At 40.5% G+C, this 20,967-nt stretch overlaps 1 protein-coding gene across 3 annotated transcripts; it reads right to left on the bottom strand.

The window, feature by feature from the left end:
- Window positions 1–196: 196 nt before the first annotated feature.
- Window positions 197–20,736, bottom strand: slc7a1a (solute carrier family 7 member 1a). 3 transcript variants are annotated; one of them, XM_044370044.1, is made up of 13 exons: window positions 20,536–20,736; window positions 12,278–12,549; window positions 11,997–12,179; window positions 11,695–11,853; window positions 11,261–11,438; window positions 10,857–10,990; window positions 8,793–9,015; window positions 7,699–7,838; window positions 5,780–5,882; window positions 5,025–5,230; window positions 4,699–4,850; window positions 4,485–4,593; window positions 197–4,203 (listed from the first exon to the last, which is right to left on the bottom strand). In XM_044370044.1, exons 2-13 carry the CDS (start codon window positions 12,456–12,458, stop codon window positions 4,022–4,024), a joined length of 1,950 nt encoding a protein of 649 aa, XP_044225979.1. In that variant the 5' UTR covers window positions 12,459–12,549; window positions 20,536–20,736; the 3' UTR covers window positions 197–4,021. The 3 variants fall into 3 exon arrangements, with proteins under 3 accessions (XP_044225979.1, XP_044225978.1, XP_044225980.1); XM_044370043.1 differs by lacking the exon at window positions 20,536–20,736 and adding an exon at window positions 16,561–16,758; XM_044370045.1 differs by lacking the exons at window positions 7,699–7,838; window positions 20,536–20,736 and adding exons at window positions 6,849–6,985; window positions 16,561–16,748.
- Window positions 20,737–20,967: the final 231 nt, after the last annotated feature.

Below are 20,967 nucleotides of genomic sequence, written 5' to 3'. Positions count from 1 at the left end.
AGGAGCGGTGCTGATGCTGCAGCCGACACCTGGCAGTGAATCCTGCTTAGGCACCCGGGCTTTTTTTTTTCTCTGTCTCTCTGTCTCTCAACACGATCGCGCTCTCTGCTGGATCATAAGAGAACTATAATGAAAAGTCTGCTCATGCTATATAAGATTTTCACCATAAACATCCGCCCAGAAGAAGGAGTCTGGCTTTTTTTGGAAATCTAGTTTTATTTACAGAAGTGATGCATGAAACATTTTGACAAGAAGGACAACAGCGGACAAAAGACACAAGCCAAAACAAATTACAGGCATCCTTAACTTCTACAGTATATACATGCACACACTAGTTTTGTATTTGTCACCAAGTCAGACAATGTATAGTGTTTCAACAGTGACCTGGAAGCTGTTTTATGATTGTCGATAGCATTTGGAGGGGTATGACTGAAAATATATCTGACACCATAAGGCAAGGTTCACTTTCTAGCTTTATCCAGAGCTTTCACCACATGTCACTGTCTTCCTCAGCAAACGGAGTTTAACATCACTTGACCCACAGTAAGTTTGAATGCTTTCCTTGATCTTTCTTCAGTCTTTCTTCTGAGGGGTCAGTGATTTTGACCCTTTGCCAGTCCATGTTGGCGTTAATACATTGACAACTGAGCCACTTCTGTCTGCTGAAGAAGACCGGTAGGAGATGTAGGTCTATTAAGCGGACCGTGAGTTTTTGCAAGGCCAAGAATATTCAGAACATCCACACTCCCCAGGATACACATTTGGTTTTTAAAAAGCTGCAGCTTGTGCGTAAATCCAGCATCTCAACAAAAAGAAAAGATTACACCTCTTATATAAGGCAACATCAAGTGAATGAATGAACCACAGTGCTGATTAACAAAATGAGAAGCCATGAATAATGAGTGACCCACTAATGTGACCATAATAGACATATCTTTTTTGTTTTTTCAACAAAATTTACACATAATTTCACACACCAAAAAAAAAAAAGTCCTGGGAAAAGGCAACCATAAAGCAGCAATAAAAAACATAAAAGTAGCCAGAGGATGTTATCTAATCACAGCAAAATGACATCAACATGAAGTAACCAGTCGTCAACACTGGCTGCTTCTGGATTTGAAACATCAAAAGCCTCATGATGTGACACACATGATATGTAAAGGGGAAAGCTAAGGTCAGTAAGGTCTTAAAGCAGCATCAAAGCACAAAGAAAGAAGAACCTTCTCAGAACATGTGTTATTAGAGGATAGAGTATTTATATATGAGTGTATGTGTATTTATTGCAGAAGTAAACACTGAGATTTGGCATCACATGTAGCAATAGACAGCAATAGATTTTCAATTATACATGAATCCCTTCATATTAATTCAACAGAAAATCTAATGTACAGTAAATGTCACAGAGAGAAAAACAAACCACGATGTATGATTGGAGTGTAAATTAGAATGTTAGACTGTGAATTGATAAAATTAGTTGAAACAAATAGACTGATGGTAAATGTGATTTTTATGTACTTTGATTATTTGTGAAACAGCAAGTTTATTTCTGCAAGTACCAAAAAAGGTAGATATTGCTAAATTTCAGTCCATTAAGCTGTTCAGTTCACAAATAACAAAAACGGCTAGAAAAGTCAGTCATGTATGGTTGATGAAGGTGTCAGATTATTACACTTCTGTGAAAGGCTACATAACAAGCAGCTCACAATGACCTCAATGAACTTGTTTCTGCTGTTGTCATGCCAACGTCTCATGTTTCTAGTTTTATAACTGCACTTTTTTTGTTAATAAAGTAAAAGTCATGACAAAAGAAGGTGAAGGCAGTGACTTTGCCAACCCTGAGGATACAAAGTTTCAGTTGCACTGATACTGTAAACACAATATAAAGAACGCAATGTTTGACACTTGCAGGGCAACGTAATATCTGCCATAACTGAAGCACCTACAGACAGATGCTTCTAGTTATGCACAAAAGTCATTAGGCATTCAAAATAACAAAAAGCCTTTTCTCCAATTTACAAATAATTTACTGCAAGAAATATAAACAATATCTTATATACACAATCTTAATTATACATGTTGCTACTTATAGACAGCTACTTTGTTGTAAGAGACTCCCAAAACCACAGTGAATGCACTAGAGGGTTACAGCTAATGGGAATATTGGTGATCTAAATGTTAACCAATTAATAGTTACTTTTAAGGCTATGAAAAGAGAAACTTATCTTAAAGTATTATATATTTTAATGAATACAAGCTAAAAATAGAAAGGTGTACCTGATCAAATTCTTTGATGGCTTTTGCTTCATTGTAAAAATGAATCAATCAGATTCAGAATCTGAAAAACACACTGGAAATGACCACGTTTTAAGAAGTGGGTAATAAAAAGGCACATGAGAAAGACGTGAAATAAACAGGGAACAAACACAAACCCAAATTAAACATTTGAAGAAAAAAAAAAAAAAGTTGGCCTGTATTATTTATAAGGGAAACTAAATGTTACAAGCTATGGATTCAAAAAGACACAGCAGCCAGCACTGTGAAAATCTCCTGTTACATGACATTAACTGACTTACAGCTGAAATACACCAGGCACGGATGGCACGTCACGTAGGCGGGGCGGAGCTGGGTTTTCCACCTGCTACACAGAGTCCATCTCTGACAATGCATGCATATTGCGTTTTGCCAAATGATAATGCAGTTGGTTATGTAGGGTTTGGAAGGGTAGGCTATATTAACTGCTACTGAATTAATTAACTAGAGGATCATGGATACACATTGATTATTCCTGCTGCATTGCATTGCCTCTGGTACAATGAGGTATTTATTTCAATCATTTTTCAACAGTTTGTACTTGTTTTTTTAAATAGAGACGAGTTGCGCGGCTTCTGCGGTCATTGTAGCAGCTTCAGTTGGTTGTAATGGACGCACTCTGCTGCAGCCATGCTGTGACAGACGTGTCGAGCGGTGTCCGTGCCTTGTGTATTCTGGTTGTTACACTGTCAGTGTCTTCACCTGATGTTTTACATGTATCAGTAACATCTGTCATTATTATTATGAAGAGGATGCAGACATCTGTTAACAAACTACTCAATTTAAAATGTTCCTTAGGCTTTAGACCTCATCTCCTCCTCTGAATCTTATATGTATGGAATTTTTAACCTAGATTAAAACAACTATTTCTGCATCATACTTAGACTTGAAATTGGACACGCAGAAACTGTAGGCTACAGCTCCCTGCTGGTCCACTTATAGGTGCAACCAGTGGCCCGACCACCTTGTTCTGCTAGTGAACAAGGGTAATTATATAATTGACAAGCAGTGTATTGTGCAAGCTCCCACCTGTCACGAAGGATTGTTAGAGCAGCATTTCAGCATCAGTTACATAAGAGTTGGCAGGTATTCACATTTGCAATAAGAGAATGTAGCTATTGGCATCTGTATTTAATACTGACTGTGATCTAATGTTCAGGAAAATGTAGCTATATAGTATTTATGTTTTAACAGAAAGAAAGAGAAAAATAGAGATTACTGTTGAACTTTATGGCATCCGGAAAAGCTGATTGCACATGTGCACATAGTTCTACTGCCAGCACTGTAATCCAGACACTCTTCAGACGACCCGAAGCAAATATTATGGTCTTCCAGTATCCCTGACCCTATAGGAAACATTGACATGTTTCATGTCTCCAACATGTCCCCTCCCCCCTGAGATAGCCAAATGACAACGGCAGTTTAAACCCAAGGCCAAGCAAAAGGGGCAACAAACAAAATACTGAAATGATAGAACATGAGGCTTCAAAAGTCCTGTTTTTGCACGTGAATTACCACCAGTTGTCTGTGTTCTACCCAGCAGCCGAAGGGGAAAGTCACAGGTTTTAGTTATTTAGTTATTTATCGTTACTTTCAACTGCCAAAATGGGGAGTACTGCCAATGAGGGGACTGGGACTTGTCCTGTCAAAAATACGCGCAGACCGACTGGCGTCAGGGCAGGATGAAATGTACAGTATGTTCTGATCCTTCCTACAAATCTCCTTCATCATCTTCTCTGACCTCGATGCCGTTGTGGAGGAAGGCCTCCTTTTCTGGTGACATGGCTGAATCATGGTCAAGCTTGAAGCCGTTCATCTCTGTGTCTGGAGACGAGTGGACCATAGTGGCCTCGGCGCTGTGATGAATACCGTAGCAGAAGTAGATCAGGAAACCTGAAAAACAGAACAAGAGATACCGTTATCATCTCTAAAATCAGATTACATTTTTAGATTGATGACATAATAAAGTGGACTGTATGGTAACCATGTTGAACTGCCTTAGTTCAAGCTATTAAAGAAAGCAAACTGATCATCAACAGAGCATCAGCAGTGAAGTGCATGGTTTATGAGGCAAAAGACTATTTCCCTTTTAGGGATCAATATCATTTTTACAATTAAGTCAGTCTAAACCCTGGAAAAACAAGAAATGAAGGATAGAGATGGAGTCTATCTACCTATAGCCATCCAGACTGAAAATCGTATCCAAGTGCCTCTGTCCAGCTGCATCATCAGGTAGACATTGACAAACATGCTGATCACTGGAATGAAGGGTAGCAGTGGAACCTAAAGAGTCAAATATCATAGCAAAAGAGGAAAAGCAAACATTACGTGTAAGGACCAGAGGAAGTGAAAGACATAAACTTTAAAGATTGAGTTTGCAGCTCAAACCTTGAAGGAGAGTTTCGTCTTGCTCTCAGGCTGTCTCCAGATGATAAAGGTGAGGAGGAGACACGCCATGAAGATGACACTGAGGGCTACAATATTCCACATAGCGAGGCCCCCCTGCACTGCCAGTACACTGAATGCCAGGATCAACAGTCCTGCAAGAAGGACACAATAGGATCAAAAGGACCCAGATTTTAGATTATTTCAAGCGTAACTCTAGACTCAGTAAATATATTTTAATTCTACTATAATCTACTATCAATCTACTGTACACCTGGATTCAAGACAAATAAAGACCCAATGCTCATGGGTCTTGTATGTTCACATACCCAAGAGAGAGGCACAGATGTTGACAGTGAAGCCTGACAGTATGGACGGCTCAGGGTTGTCCGGGAACATCAGGGTGTTAAAGCTGAGCCTCTCCTCCACACCAGGCAGGATGCCCATACTGGGGGCACTGATGCCATCGCTCATCTCCGCCTCCTCCTGGGTATTGGCCATTTCATACACCAGACTGGGCTGCGTGGGCTGGTACCTGACACAATCAAACACACACACACACACATAGAGCTGTTTTACCATTGCAACATTACTCTGAATTCACACCACTTGAAATTAGTCCCAGTGGTAATGCAGTAATAATATTGCAACACTAGTGCACAATGAACCTGCTTATGAGTAATGTCAATCCTACTGTCAGCTGCAGCAAAATTTTCAGCAACAACAGTTTAAGTCAGTCATAATTTGTCTCGCGGTATAAAATCAATGGAGTATGAGATTGCTTTCAATATGAATGCAGGGACACAAACTCCAGGCAGCAGGAAGGTGGTGATATTATTGCAAAGTGTGCAAGATTGGTCACTGCAGTAACTACAATAAAATGTAGTCTGGTTACACATGACATTGACAAGCATAACCTTACAGCCTCAAGCTGAACCAACTTCAAATTACTTCTCCAGCTGCTTGCCACTGTGAATTCCACACATTCACGCATGAACATTTGATAACTCAGGAAAAAATATGCACCAGTTCAACCCCGGTGTCCCCAGTTAAACTCTACATATACTGTCTCTCTTCCACTGACCTGAGCACCAGGACACAAGCAGCCACTAATGTGTAGGCCAGCAGCGTCCCTATTGACATCAGGTCCACCAGGTCCTTAAGGTCGAACAGAAATGCCATGATAGCTTCAAAGAGCAAAAAAGAGAAAAGAGAGAGAGAGATGGAACGTTGAGAATACATGTTTAAGCCTAAGAAACCTTGTTATAAAAAAAAAGGGACTGTAATGTGTTTTGAAGTTACTCCTCTGACCTTCCATAAACATTTGAGGTTAAGGTCTTGTGTGGAATTTTTATTAGTCATTCCAACTCCCTAACATGCTAAACTGGGAGTGTGTCTAATGTTTATGAGGTAATGTTTTTGCCCCTGTCTGTTTGTTTGTTTGTCTGTCTGTCTGTCTGTCTGTCTGACCCTAACCCTAACCCTAACCCTCTAACCCTAACCCAAACCCCCACCATTCAGGGGACCCCAACAGCACATTGTGTGCATTATTTAAAGGCTGGCACTGATGCTGAGGGAACATGGGGCTCAGTGAACATAGGACCTAATTTGAGTGGGGAAAAAAACATTCATGAGGGAACATAAGGCTGACCCTGCTAAACTAAAGTGGTTAACATATCTGATAAACATCAGCATGCTAAAGCACCACCTCACAAAGCTGCTAGGATGGCTGTAGACTCTGTGAAGGTCCTAAACAGGTTTGTTGTAGGTAGGACACAATTCTAAGCATATATACAGTACCAGTCAAAAGTTTTTACACACCCTCTCATTCCCTTGAATGAGAAAATGTGTCCAATCTTTTGACTGGTATTATATATCACAAGTGGCGTAACAAACACGATTGGTAGCTACATTTACTACCACACAACTCCTTTCAGATGAAAGTAAATAGTGAGTTAACTCCAGAATTTAAAAAAAACATGTTTAAATGGTCACAAGTTATGGACAAGCCACTCTCTCTATTTGCTATTTGTGCTAATTCCCATACTGACAAAGAGGTCTTATTTCAACTTTCACATCACATCACATCACATCTATTTCTTCTTCCTCACTCTTTGTCATGCCTCCTATTTGACATTCCCTATTCATCTTACCAGACATAACCCCGGCGGTCATAGTTGACGTTATGGGGGATTTCCTCTCGCTGACACGGGCCAGGAAGGAGAAGAGCAGGCCATCCCGAGCCATGGCAAAGATGATACGGGGTAGAGGGAACATGGAACCCAACAGACTGGGGATGGCGTGGGGAGGAAAACATCAGATTGGGGTGACAGGTGTAGAGTAGATGTACAAGGGGAAGGGAAGAATTGAATGAGGTCAGTATGGAAGAGGGGGGAGAATTAGCGAAAGGAGACGAATATCACTGGCAAGATAGGAGTTGTGGATTTAGGGCTGACGAACGTGCAATGAACGACCGGCTACACTGAAGAGCTGCAGGGGCATGATGTTGGACTGATACCAGTAAAGATGTTCTGATACCAGCATGCACAATTTCTTCCTCTTGAATAACAAATATGTTGTTCCACATGCATTTACTTTCCGTTCCAAGGCAGCGGATCATCTATTGTTACTACAGCATGCATTTCATTATGGCATTTATATTCCTTCTTACTCCCAAGATGCAATGTGCTAATATCCCTTAAGTCTCTTAAAGTTCATTCACTAACCCATGTTACAAGAACAAAAAAGAAGAAATACTATGACCTGGACTGCCTCAACCAACTAAAAAGAGAAACCTGGCCATGTAAGACAGGGTTAGAAACACTTAGTAATTCCCTTTTCATGCTTGAGTGCTGATTTCTGGCAGGTTTCTTCAAAACACAGCCAAAATAGAATCTGCAAGTGGCAGATCATTTGCAACCCAGCACAGCTCAGCCCAGCAGCATGAAAAGAAGCTTCAGTGAACATGGGTGCCGTTTTAAAACATGCGTGTTAGTGTCTCACCTGCCCCTACGCCAGAGGTGAGGGTTGCAGTTAGCGGGGTTTTGGTGCGGGGGCTGATCTCAGCCATGAACTTGAAAAGCAGCCCATCATCAGCCATAGCCCAGATCACACGGGGCATAGGGAACATAGAACCCAGCAGGCTACCAGGGGGGAAAACCAGGATATATAGTATCCACACTTATACCCATGAGAATGCCGTGAAACATACATGAACAGAGACACCAGCTCAAATATACAACGAACATCATACAGTATACATACATTCATTTATACAACATGATACACATATAGTTATATAGTGGCATGCAGGAACATATTTAATATCAAAGCATACTTCTGTTCACACGCATCAACCAATATTTTTCATCTGCTGTGCTTTTAAGATCATATGAGCGCCAGAGATGATGCAAATGGTCACCTCAAGTAAACTATGCACACATTTTTAAATGATATAATTCATGTATAATTCATAATTAATTTATCATAATTATCTATAAAAGTAATATTAATTCAAATGATGTGCAATATAAAGTATATACAGTATAAGACAAAAATTTGGACACACTTTCTCGTTCAAGGGAATGGGAAGGTGTGTCCAAACTTCTGACTGGTACTATATGTACATGAATACCACAATTAAAAACTGATTATTGGTAAAGATGCAGCTTGTGATGGCCTTTGGTGACATGAGCAAGTGTTACATAACCACATACATAGACTGATGGTACGATATTCTTAGCAATAGTCTTATTTTAGTTAAGGGATCAAATGCCCACTGAAGTTAAATATACACTCACACAGTTACACACACACAAACAGTGTGTGTGTGTATATATCATATATATATATATAATAGTGTGGGTGTATATATTATTATTATTAGTGTGTGTGTGTATATATTATATAATAATATAATAATATGTATATATATATATATATATATATATATATATATATAAATAATACACACACACACACACACACACACACACACATATATACACATATGCATATATGTCTGCATGTGTAAGAGAGTACATAAGCGTGTATTTTAAACTTAGACCAGACAAATGCAGGCGTGTGTAAGGGCTTACCTAGTAGACAGAGCACAAAGAGAGCCTACAGCCACAGCATATTTGGCTCCTCCCCAGTCTACATATTTAAAAGCTACAGGAAGAGGGCTGTTGCTGTCCAGCAGATAGTATGGCATCATTAGGGTGAGGGCAGCAGAAACACCGAAGTACGCTACAAAGCAGATGAGCAGAGAGGATACGATGCCGATAGGAATGGCTCTCTGGGGGTTCTTCACCTCTTCACCTAGGGCACAGACAGTGAAAAAACACAGTTAAAGGGGTTGTAAATTTTGTCAGACACAAAAGACACAAAACAATTTACTGCGACCGATTGTCCTATTAAAGATGCAGTGGGTAGAATTTAGTGGCATCTAGCGGAAAGGGCTTGGCAGAAATGGGATATAATATTCATTAATATGTTTTAATCACCTGAAAATATTTTGTTACCTTAGAGTGAGCCCTTTATGAAAACAGACTGTACACTTAGGAGGGTGAGTGGAGGGGTATTCAGTTGGTTGCAATCTGCAACCTCACCACTAGATGCCACTAAATCCTACACACTGCACCTTTAAGCAAAGTAGAAAGTGCACTTTTATTTGGCTGAAGAGGTTTGGCTCTTGAGACATTCAACGATGAGTGCAACTCATCAAGGTTTCAGAAGAGTTCACCACTTTTGATTGAGAAGTTATCATGATCAACTAGGCCAACATAATAAATTGCTGCAGGATCACAGATCACTAAAACTGCTTTGGTTGCATTGAAAGTAACATTTTCATAAAAGTAACAGAACTGTCCACTAAGTTGTCACTTGTCTCCGTAAATAGTTTAAATGGAACATGCTTTTTCATTCTGGAGGGAAATTTTTACTTTCTTAAATTATCGTTTGTGCAACTGTCATTGCAACAGCCTGACATCCCTACATTAGCAGCCACACTACTGTTGGTGGTAACAAACTACACACATTTTAATGCAGGACTTTAGCAGATTTTGTATGCATCATTTAATCTTTTATAGCAGTATTGGCAGAATTCCACTAAACGTGGCAAACTGACAGATTTAAGAAGCCTTTTGCATGGTATTTTGCAGCAAATCGAACAAGGAACTTATTTTCTCCATTCACCCCACAAGACTGAAACACCTAACTATTCAGCTGCAGGCGCTTATGCAACAGTGGTCCACAGGTGAACACTCAGGTCTTGTTCTGCGATGAAATCATGTTGCAATGATGGAGTGTGTGTCTAACGCTGTGTCTGGATCCTCTCATGCACTGCTGTCCATGACAGGTGACAGCCACTGATTGACCCAAGGTCAGGCGTCATAAGCATAACAGTGGTAACAGTTGTGTGACTATGTTTGTGTGTATGTGTGTGTGTGTGTGTGTTGAGGGGGAAGGGGATGATGGCTTCATGCCAACTTAACTTTAGGTAGCAAGAATACACACACACACACACACACACACACACACACACACACACACACACACACACACACACACACACAGATGATATAATGGCTTAGGCCTGCCTGTGTTTGTGTGAGTGTGACAGACATGCCCCCACAAGCCATACTCAAGCAAACTCGTTCAGGGTTAACTTCACGCTAGCCAATCAGAATTCAGGAAACAGAGGGGTGGGAACGGCTGGGGGACCACAGAGCAGGCAAGCTGGAAGAAATTTGTTAACTCTCCCTTTATTACAAGCCAGCGTCCTTGAACAGACTGAGCAGATTAGAAACTACATGCATGAACAGTACACAGCGTAGAAAAACATGAGGAACACCCCCCCCCCCCCCCCCCCACAAACCTCACATCAACATTTTCCCCCCTAACCTGCGTCACAGTGCTTGGAACTTTGCCAAGAGCAGAATTAGGCCAAATGCATTAAACAGCATCTTTTCTCTCTGCCCTGCCCCTCTTATGTAATACTACTGAATGTTTAGACAAGCTTAGGATAGAAATGCCCCCCCACCCCCACCACCACCACCAAAACTGAAGCATGCCCATTAGGCAGTAGAAGGGATATGAGAAGTAAAACAAAAGGGGCCAGAAAACAGAGGAAGTTTTTTCTGGTATCCTCCTGCACTGACCTGTGGTGGCGATGCAGTCAAATCCTACAAAGGCATAGAAGCAGGTAGCAGCTCCGGAAAGGACGCCTGTGAAACCGAATGGCATGAAGCCACCCTCTCCTAACCTTTCTTTGGAAGGTGGGTTGTCCGTGATACTGGAAATGTGAAGAAACGAACGATTAAAACTGTCAAAAAAACAAACTGTATTGGACGAATTAGTTGTTTAAAAATTATCCAGAGTATATGAGACATTGTTTCTGGGATGGAGGTAGAAATGATGCATGATTGCAGATGCATGCTGCAAAACTTCTTGGGTGAACTGACCCTTTCAGCTGAAAAAAATACAGTATCAAAAATAACAAAGTATGCCTCATGAAACAACATGGACATGTCAAAAAGCTGAGTGTGTATGAGCATGTCCTTACTTGAGGCTGGAGTTACTGGTATTGTAGGTATGTAGGATCTCTTCAGGGTCTAGCTGCCAGTTCTTCAAAGTGCCTTTGACCAGTCCGGACACCACCATGAACAGCAAGACTAGGATGTTGATGCACGTAAAAACCTTGTTCACCATCGCTGACTCTTTGACCCCAAATGCCAGCAAACCTTAAATATGGAAAAGACAGAGAAAGGAAACAAAAAGAAGAAAGAAATTAACACTTGTTGGAGAAAGAGACGTGGAAGGACTGTTGAATAAATTACACCTGTTTCGTACTCAAATTTGTCAACAAAGTATCTGTCATAGATATCTGCAATGTCAACTGTACCAAGTGTTAAAAGTCCAAGGGTGAGACAAAGCATACAAGCAATGTGAAGCAAAAGTGAAAACATGAGAGAGACAGAAAGGTAGAAGTGTCTTTACCTGTAAGGGTTATAATGATGACTACAGCAAACATGTCTGGATATTCTGCCAGTATGCCTGGTGCATTCATGGACATGTACTTTCTGCAGAACTGCTCTATGCACTTCCCTACCAACTCGTCGAAGGTTGCGCTCCATGCACGGGCCACACTGGAGGTACCTGAAATGGAGAGAGGACTTCTCTTGGTGACTGTTTCCTGTTTTGTTCATCTTTTTTCCACTATAAATGAACACAAACTGCTTTCTGCACCTCAACAAAAAGGGAACAGCATAATAGGAAATGCGGTATTGCTTCATGTTTACCGATGATATAGGAGAGGATGAGGTTCCATCCAGTGATGAAGGCCCAGATTTCCCCTACAGTCACATAGGAGTACAGATAAGCCGAGCCTGTCTTTGGAACACGGGCTCCAAATTCAGCATAGCACAAGCCAGCCAACACCGAGGCTAATGCTGCTATCAGGAAAGACAGCACAATAGCAGGACCTGGGGGGGGGGGGGGGCAATGCAAATCACATGATTATAGAGGTTTTAAAATTTGCAACACACTGCATTTTTAATAATTTAAAATAATACAAATGTACCTGAATTCTCACGTGCAACAGCACCAGCTAGCACATAGACACCAGCCCCCAGCGTGCTGCCCACGCCCAGGGCTACCAGGTCAAAAGTATTGAGGCATCGGGAAAGACGGGAATCCTCTGTGTTACAGTCCACCACCTTCACCCTCAACAACTGCTTTGCGAAACTAAGAAGCAGCGCCATGGATCACAGTCTGGCCTCAGGGAGGGTAGGGGAGGCAAGGGGGAAAAGGTTGACCAGGGCTCAGAGGTCACAAGGGAGAGGTCACATACACCTTAAAAGGGAGGCAAAGGAGGGACATAACGAAGGGTTAGGGGTTCTTAAATGAACAGGTCACCACAGAAGTATAATTTTATTAAAGACTTAAGTTTGAACACAAAATATACACCAAAAATAGCCTGTTGGATGTCTGTGTGAAAAGTATATAGAGGCCACGTTTGCAATCACATTGCAGTAGGTAAGAGTTACTGAGCTCAAGGGGTTCACTGGTGCTCGACAAACTTATTTTAAGTAGAACACGGTTTCTTGGGGTGTTACATAACACAACCTAAATCCACAATGTGTGACTGCTAGCCAAAAAACCAGGGGCCTATAGGGATAATCCATCTTATTGCTGGATACAATGCTGACATATGTTACATAACACAACACAACTCACAGGAGAGGAGGCAAAGCCTTTGAACAGACTGTTCAACACAAAGAGAATCATAACTCATGACACAGAAACACTGTTTTGAAACATGCAACGGGGACTCATCGCATTGTGTTACTCCTACACATACCTGAAGTAATAAAACTTCTACTTGGGGTAGTACAAATAAGGACAGTCCACCATGAAGTTGAGTGCTCAAAGTAAACAGACTTAATAGAAAGCAAATAAAATAACAAATGGGCCAAAGTAGACGGAAATGGACAGTCACAAGCAACTTGCTCTTATTTTAAAGGCACCTAAACACCTATCATTCACATTTCCAGGTCTATATTTATATTCTGGGGCTCTACTTATATTCTGTGGCCCTTTATGCAGCACCTCAGTTCAGTCTCTGTCTGAAACAGGCCATTTTAGCTCCTGGCTCTGTTCTGAAAGGTCAGCTTCTGGAAGTCTGCTGAGACACAGCCAGCAATGTAAACAAATAGTAGTAGTAGGATTTCACTTCTTTTCCTCATTTTTTTATTCAAAATGTCAACCTCTAAAATACATACAAATTTGAGCCAAAAAATGATCCAAAATATGAGAAGACAACACAAACAACCCTTGGAACAACTTTAGCAACAAAGACTAAAGAACGGACAGATGTTTGTGGGCATGTGCAAACACTCTGACATCATTTTGACATTTTGGTAAGTAGAGGTAACTTTAGAAACGGAGCGTTCAGAGCAGCCTGAAGCCTGGGCTTTTGACTCTCAGTTTTGACCATGAATAACATAGACATCCAACATTATAACAGTGTATATATGACAGAAAATCAGCTTGAAAATAGAAGATCTGAATTTATAAACTTGCAAGGAAACTTCTGTATTTTTCAACCTGGACCCTATTTTCCCATCATTTTGGGTCTAAGTGACTAATGGGAACAGAAATTTAAAAATTAGTCACTACTACATGCAGCTAGTTCCTGTGTTCTTGTGTTTACTTTCGTTGTCAGATGCTTATAATAACAATCTGAGCCTGTCAGTGCCAAAATTAAGCACTTTTAGTGGACGTACTTTGACGTGTGATTACACTGCAGCCTGTTTCGCAGCCACTGGCTGAACCACTCTTGCTCAATACTGGACCAATTTCAAAAACTTTTGTCTTCATTAGTCACTTAGACCCAAAATGATAGGAAAGCAGGGTCTACGTTGAAAAATACTGAAGTTTCCCTTGAACGCTAAAATCTAAGGGATACTCCAGTAATTTAATAATGCACTTCTGTGCTCACAAGACACATTAAAAATAGATAGTCAATGCTGAAGCAGCAAGGGCTGTGATATCATAATTTGTGGTCTCTCTTTTAGACCTTTCACTTCCAGTTTATAATGCCGGCTTTCTATTCAAAAGTTTTAAGCCAAAATAAACCCTGATGATGTCATCAGAAACCTCCTCCAGAGCCACGGAAGACATTATACACCTGTTTTCACAGGCAGCCATGCATAACATTATCTGTATCTAAACTGAAGACTTGGAGCTGGAACAGATTTATCTTTGGCAGCATGCTACTTTCTGACAGACTCATATCTAAATGCAAGAGTTTGTGCTCATGAAAAAAGTTGAGAATATGGGAAGGAATGAGCAGCCAACACAGTTTGACACTGTGTCTTCCCTCTGGAGGCCAATTGCAGCTGTATGACCCCGCTCCATAGTGGTCAGTAGTCTGTCCAACATCTCATGCACATTCCCCAGTGCTGAGCTCACATACGGAGAAGTAATACTTGATATTTGGAGGGAGAAAAAATGTGGAGGGCAGATCGAGGAATAGAAAGGGGGGAAAAAAAGGAGGGGTTGGGGGGCAGGGGTATAAACAATGTCCTAGTGCAAAATTAGTTCAGTTGTGGTAGTCTGGCTGAAGCGCAGTGTCATGTCCTGTGGAAGAGAGAAGTCGGGAATTGAGTGAGTGACATGCAGTAGCATAACACTGTGACCCATTTCTAGACAATGGCACCTCTCCAGAACCAACTGACATGAGGACACAAAACCAGAAAGGTCATGTGGACAGTGCAACACGTCACATGTCATGGAAACTTCCACTTAAGGTTGACTTAAGGTGATGACCTTGCAGCCTTTTTTTCTTTCCAGAACACTTTCCAAACTTTCCAACCTGGGCTATTAGATCACATATAAAATATTTTGGAGTCATATAAACTGTAAAATGTCTTATACACTTGTACACAAAGATCATGTTTGCAGATGGAGAAATTCATGTTAGTGTTCTGAGAAACCCGTCAACACATTTACTGCAATTGTCTTCTTCTTAGCAGTGATCACACAGAGATGAGCTACTAAAAACACAACACTGACAAAACTATGGTTTTCCTAAGGTATGTATGACTGGCATTCAACCAGCCACATTAAAACAGCTTATAGATTTTACAAAAATAGACGTCACAGGTTTTACAATGTGGTTGATCTCCACAGATCTAACAAAAACAAAATAAAAGCTTCAAAAAAGGATTTTTCCATATATATTAAAAACACTTTTCTTTATTAATTAACTGGCTTGTGGCTGGTAGTTGTGTTTCCTGTTGTACTAATTCTTCACCATAATCAAGCTTAAATTACAACACAAGTCAGAAGAATCCCATCTCTCCTACTTGCAGTTGCTAGTTAGTGTTGTAGAGGTCACTATTGTTTGCAATGTGTCATTAATCAAATGGTGTTGCATGTCAGCAGTGGTTCTCTTTAGAAATGGTGTGGAAAGAATCACTCAGGTGTACATTCAGACATCATATAACACTGTACTACTGCCAACTATTAGGAACCCGCAATATTATGATGTAGCTTTTAATACTAATTTGATACAAAATTATACTTCACAAATGTGTTAGTGTAGGGTATTTTGTTGTGTCTCGTTAAATACAATATATGGTATACTGTACTGACATGGAATTCATGGATATGCAGATGTCTCATAGAGATTAAATCATAACCGCATACTTTTTTTTCCTGAATGAAAACTAAAAGAGACCATAATCATGAAAGAAAGAATCTACATCCATGTATTTGCATTTACACATTATGTAAACTAAAAAAAATGAAATACATATTTCAAAAACAAGCACTGCAACATTCCAGTAAACGTAACAGCATGGTTGGGAAGTTCAAATAGCAAAACCATTGTATTGTTGCTTATATTATTATTCTGCCCAGATAAATAAATAGCTGATTACTATAACGGCACCTGTGGTACATTATTGTAAAACCTGGGAATTTCATTTAAAAAAACTTAGAGAAAATACCATTCATATAGCCACGGGTAATCTTAAAGTGCTTATAGGAATGCATACAAACACAGTGGAAAGTGAAGTAGCCTATATGAACCACATGACCCCTCCCTGACCTGGGTACACAGGTTATGCAACTGCTGAGTCAATACAGTCTTCTGTCAATACAGTTAAGCAGACCAAATAATGACACCTTAAACAAAAGGAAATCTGACGATTCACAACAACCTTACATGCTTGAAACAGGGAGCATAATGAAATACACATACACATGCACATGTCAATGCCACACATCAATGTCAAAATTGCAATAATCTGTTTCTATACAGAGGAATGAGAAAATACAAAGAAATCGAATACTTACAGCACTCAAAACCACCTAAAGATACGCTTCACCTGTTGATCGGAGCAGAAAGTTCGAAGGAACGATGGCAACTAAAGGGATTAAACAACGTATTTGCTAACTATTCTTCGAGCTGCTGTGAAGAGTGCAGAGTGTTTGACGGACGCCGTTCTGAAATAGAATCTGGAGGAATCACATGGCTTGGCTATTCCAAGCAGCTACTGGGTGTTCAAACACACACGCACGCACGGTCATAATGTAGAAGTAGTTGGCTGACAGTGGAAACCTTGATAAATTTAATTTTACAGTAGTAATTCCAGATGCATATTAACTCTTATGCAATCACAAAGTTGCACTCGAAAAACATGCAAATAGTCACAGTAACCCAATTTATCTACAAAAATGCGTCTGTAACTTGCGGCTGCATCCAGATAAGCCTTTGGATTGCTGTCACTCATGCACGCAAGTGCACACATTTATGTATGGATGCTTTATTTGATTTTCTGTAACGGAATGATTATTTAGTAGAGAATACCACAGGCTTTAGAAAGCATAGTACTCAACCCACTGTGGAGAAAGTAGAGGCAGTGTCTGTCAGTGGGAAGGAGTGAGTGAACAGGGAAGGGGGGTGTGAGTCTCTGGAACCAATGAAAGTAGACCATTAATATGACACTGCTTGACATTTAGGGAAGGGCTGACGGCTGAAATAGGGCCTTTTTCAGTACTACAACCAAATAATTGGGTTTATATGGCAGTAATTAATGAAGTGCATCTTCTAAAAACTGAATAAATAGTAGATAAAACATATTTCAGATGGTCAATAGAGATTTGGCTTAACAGAGTTATCCTGGTAAGTCACCTTTAAGAAATTTCCCTTGAGTATGGTTTCACCTTACCTCATGTGGCTTTAGGGCTGATAGTCAATGAAAAACCATACACTCAGCAGAATGTGCTTATGGTATGATCTACAGAGGGCAGATCATACCATGCTGGCAAGCTAAGATGTAGAAGACTCGACAGTATCTTTGTGTGCACATATACATAAACTGGAGTGCACTCAAGCAACAGCAACTCATTTTCACTTTGTGTCTTTGGCTTTTCATCTGTCTTTTGTCGCTTAACTATCCCGCATAACATATAATGCATGTTAGATCTTGCTCACTGTTGCTTAGCTAAGCTCTAAGTAACTGCCTGCATGCATAGAGGAGAAAGGACGGCATGCAACAGTGGCACGATGACTGCTGCCTGTTGCCAGCTTTTATCCGTTCCCATCCCATGCAGCTTGGTGTACACATGATGCCTCTCGACTCTGCCAGATAGACATCACTGTGCTAATAGTATAAATACCCTGTGAATAGTCTATTCACATCACTAATCTGGTTACTTATTATGTTTGCAATGATTTCCTGGTGTCATCTAAATTACCCAGGTAACTAAGTTGCAAAGACTTTATCGTTTGGGCTTCAGTAGCGCATATAAACAAAGCATGTGTTGCTATTTAACAGACTGTGATGGTGGCCGTTTCATACGTGCCCCGCTGGGTCACCTTGAACTTTTCATGCGTGTGGATTTCAACAATGTGTGTCAGTCAGTCAGTCGGTCAGGAACAAGCAAAGTCATGGTGTGCACCACCTCCCAGAGCAGAAAGAAATGATATGAGTAATGCATTGGCAGGTCATAATGTTTCCTAAATAAGGAGTATCTGCAATCAACTTCAAGAGTAATTTAGAACTTGTTTAAATTATGGGCACCTAGTACCTAGGAGAGCACCTTCTTCTTTTGGTATGTTTAGCCAAATTTATAGCAAAACTAACAACTTATGAAAAAGGACAAATGACAGGCAGCATGCCCTCTGCCTTTCTAGACAAACAACCACCCTGCCTGCTCTCATCCTTCTCCCTGAGTCTGGGACAGTAAAATAATCACATATTTTAGGAAACAAAAGACTGGCCCCTCTCCTCCACTTATTTCAGCTTTTTAAGGTCAGGACACTGGAGGACCTTTCATTTTTTTCAGTTTCAGACTTCAAGTGTATCAAAGAAAGCAAAACACACTGGTATCTCTGTTGAACACTGCAGCCTCTTTGCTGATTAGTGCCGAGTTGTCTTCAGAGGAGTTAAGATAATGTGGGTGGACTATAACTGCACTGGCCAAAGATGAGAGACAGCCAACATCTCCAGAAGAACATGAATATTTTAGTTAACCGGTTTTCAAGTTTAAGCATAAATATGTATTGTGTATGTGTGTGTGTGCGCATTACTATTGCCCAACTTCGTAATACGTCCTGATTCATGTTATGTACACACTGTAATCTATTTACTGCAGCTACAGTCACTCACATTTGGCACACTGCAAGTCAAAGTCAAAAACCACCAACTGCAACTTGTTTCATCTTTTTTTTTTCATTATGAGTCCGAACAAAAGCCACACACAGTTCAGAGCAAATAGAAGTTCATGCTGGTATAACTGCGCATACAGGCAATCAAACAGTTAGCCTGAGAGGTGCAGCGAACAGGAAATATGAAGCCCCTTTGCATGCTAAAGCCCTCTCCAGAATCTGAGTGAACCTGGAAAGCTTCCACACACACACACACACACACCCTTTAGTGACTCTAATAGTGGGGTCAGACGACACCCAAGGGTCATTGAGGGACTACCATGGGGGTCCCCAGATAAATGGGGAATATTTTAATTTCACTATTATTTCATTGACTTGAAGTTAGCCCAATGAGAGAATGTATAATAATGACTATTTCTGTTCACAGGTTTCACACTCTTCAGCGTTATCTGCCCCTATGATCTGCCCACCTACAGTGTACAGATTACATACAGGACATGTTCCAACCCTGCAGTCAGCAACTCGCCTGCTAGTGACCCACTTTCAGACCAGCTAAAGTTAGACTGACTGGAGATATATGAGATATGGTCTGAGCTGATGCCATCGAGATCTAAAAGGCTTGCTACTGGCAGTATCATTTGTAAAATACTGTTAAATTGGAACATAAAAAAATTAGCTATTTATTAATTGAGCATCTGGGGTCAGACATTTAAATGCTCATCTTTCACTAAACAAGACTGATGATTATTTAGTATTCAAGCTGTTTTTCCAAATGCCAAATTCATGTGCAAATCCATTAGGTTGAGCCAACTCATGCCTCTATCATAAGCACCCATCACTATATACGCTCACATCCTGTCAACATCCTGTGTTCTTGTGATTGTAGGTTGTATTTCAATTGATGAATGAGTAAGTAAGTAAGTAATGTCCTCTCCACACTACTATTTTTCATAATTTTTCAAACACTACATCTATCTAATGTCTGGTATTATTACATTGTTATAAAAAGGTTTAAGACAGATCAATGATTTGATACTGAAAGAATTTATTTTAGCAATTGGTTTCCCACCCTGCTATTTTAACTTTTCTACAGTATGTGAGTACTTTTCCAACCTCTTCTTTATTTGCTGCTTGCTTGCATGTCAGTTTCTGCTGTGTGTGGGGCCACTTGCTGCTTTCACTCCAGTCCAGACTACATTTACCATCCCCCCCCCCCCCCCCCCCCCCCCCCCCCTCACAAAGAGTATATGCAAACCTTTCAGTCCCGGTTCCAGACCAGTTTTGAATCCGGTACAAACATTAATAGTGAGGTGCAAGTTGTGTGAAAAGTAAATAAAGGAACAGTTGGGATACTTTCCTCGGGCTTGGCCCCCCCTGTCACAAACACAGGCATGCTGTAGGGAGCAGCAGCGCTGTAAAGTAGTTAAAATGGGGTCCGAAGGAAGCGAGCATGTGGTTTGCAGCGTGTGAGATACACACTCATTTTTTACGCAAGGGAAGCGTGTTTCTATGGGGGCCTCTGACTGACATGTTAACCACCAAGTCAAAACCGGGATACACATACTAGAAAGTTAGTAATCGCGCATTCAAAAAAAACCAAACATTTTCATGCATGTGGCTATGAAGCAAAATGCAACGTTTACATAGTTGTTCTTTACCTTGCAAAAGAAGCGCATAAGAGGGGATTCCAGGATATTGACAATTTCCTTGAGAGGTCTTTAAAAAAAAAAAAAAACTTGGAAACGATGGTACCCAAAACTGCGTCCACACACGACGGTCGGCAAAGATGTTTGTCCTCCTTTACAGGTGGTAAAGAGGAACTTATAGAGCTCGTTCGATGGGGAGCAGAGAGGCAAATATAAGCAGCCCCGCCCTCGTTACTACTAGTTCTGCAGTAGTCATTGGCTTGAGACTACTGCATTTGTGCCTCAAGAGGCTGAAATCAGTAACGAATTCGTAGGTATAATTTCACATGAACGGCTTTGATCATGAAACAGGCAGTAAGCAAATTTGGAGAGCTTTAACTAAAAAAAAAAAAAAAAATCAGTGTTAGCTCAATTGGAGGTGGTCTAAAAAAAAAAGATCGGACA

This window comes from Thunnus albacares, chromosome 13 (genome assembly GCF_914725855.1).
Source record: "Thunnus albacares chromosome 13, fThuAlb1.1, whole genome shotgun sequence".
Classification (NCBI taxonomy): Eukaryota; Metazoa; Chordata; class Actinopteri; order Scombriformes; family Scombridae; genus Thunnus; species Thunnus albacares.
This window is presented reverse-complemented; position numbering and strand designations above follow the sequence as displayed.

Bases quoted from the DNA above. Each gene is read 5' to 3' on its own strand.
- slc7a1a (XM_044370044.1), bottom strand. From the start codon at position 12,458: ATGGCGCTGCTTCTTAGTTTCGCAAAGCAGTTGTTGAGGGTGAAGGTG. The intron at 11,854-11,996 runs GTAAACATGAAG...TCTCCATTTCAG, and splicing joins CATCCTCTCCTATATCATCG to GTACCTCCAGTGTGGCCCGT. The intron at 10,991-11,260 runs GTAAGGACATGC...TCACATTTCCAG, and splicing joins ACCAGTAACTCCAGCCTCAA to TATCACGGACAACCCACCTT.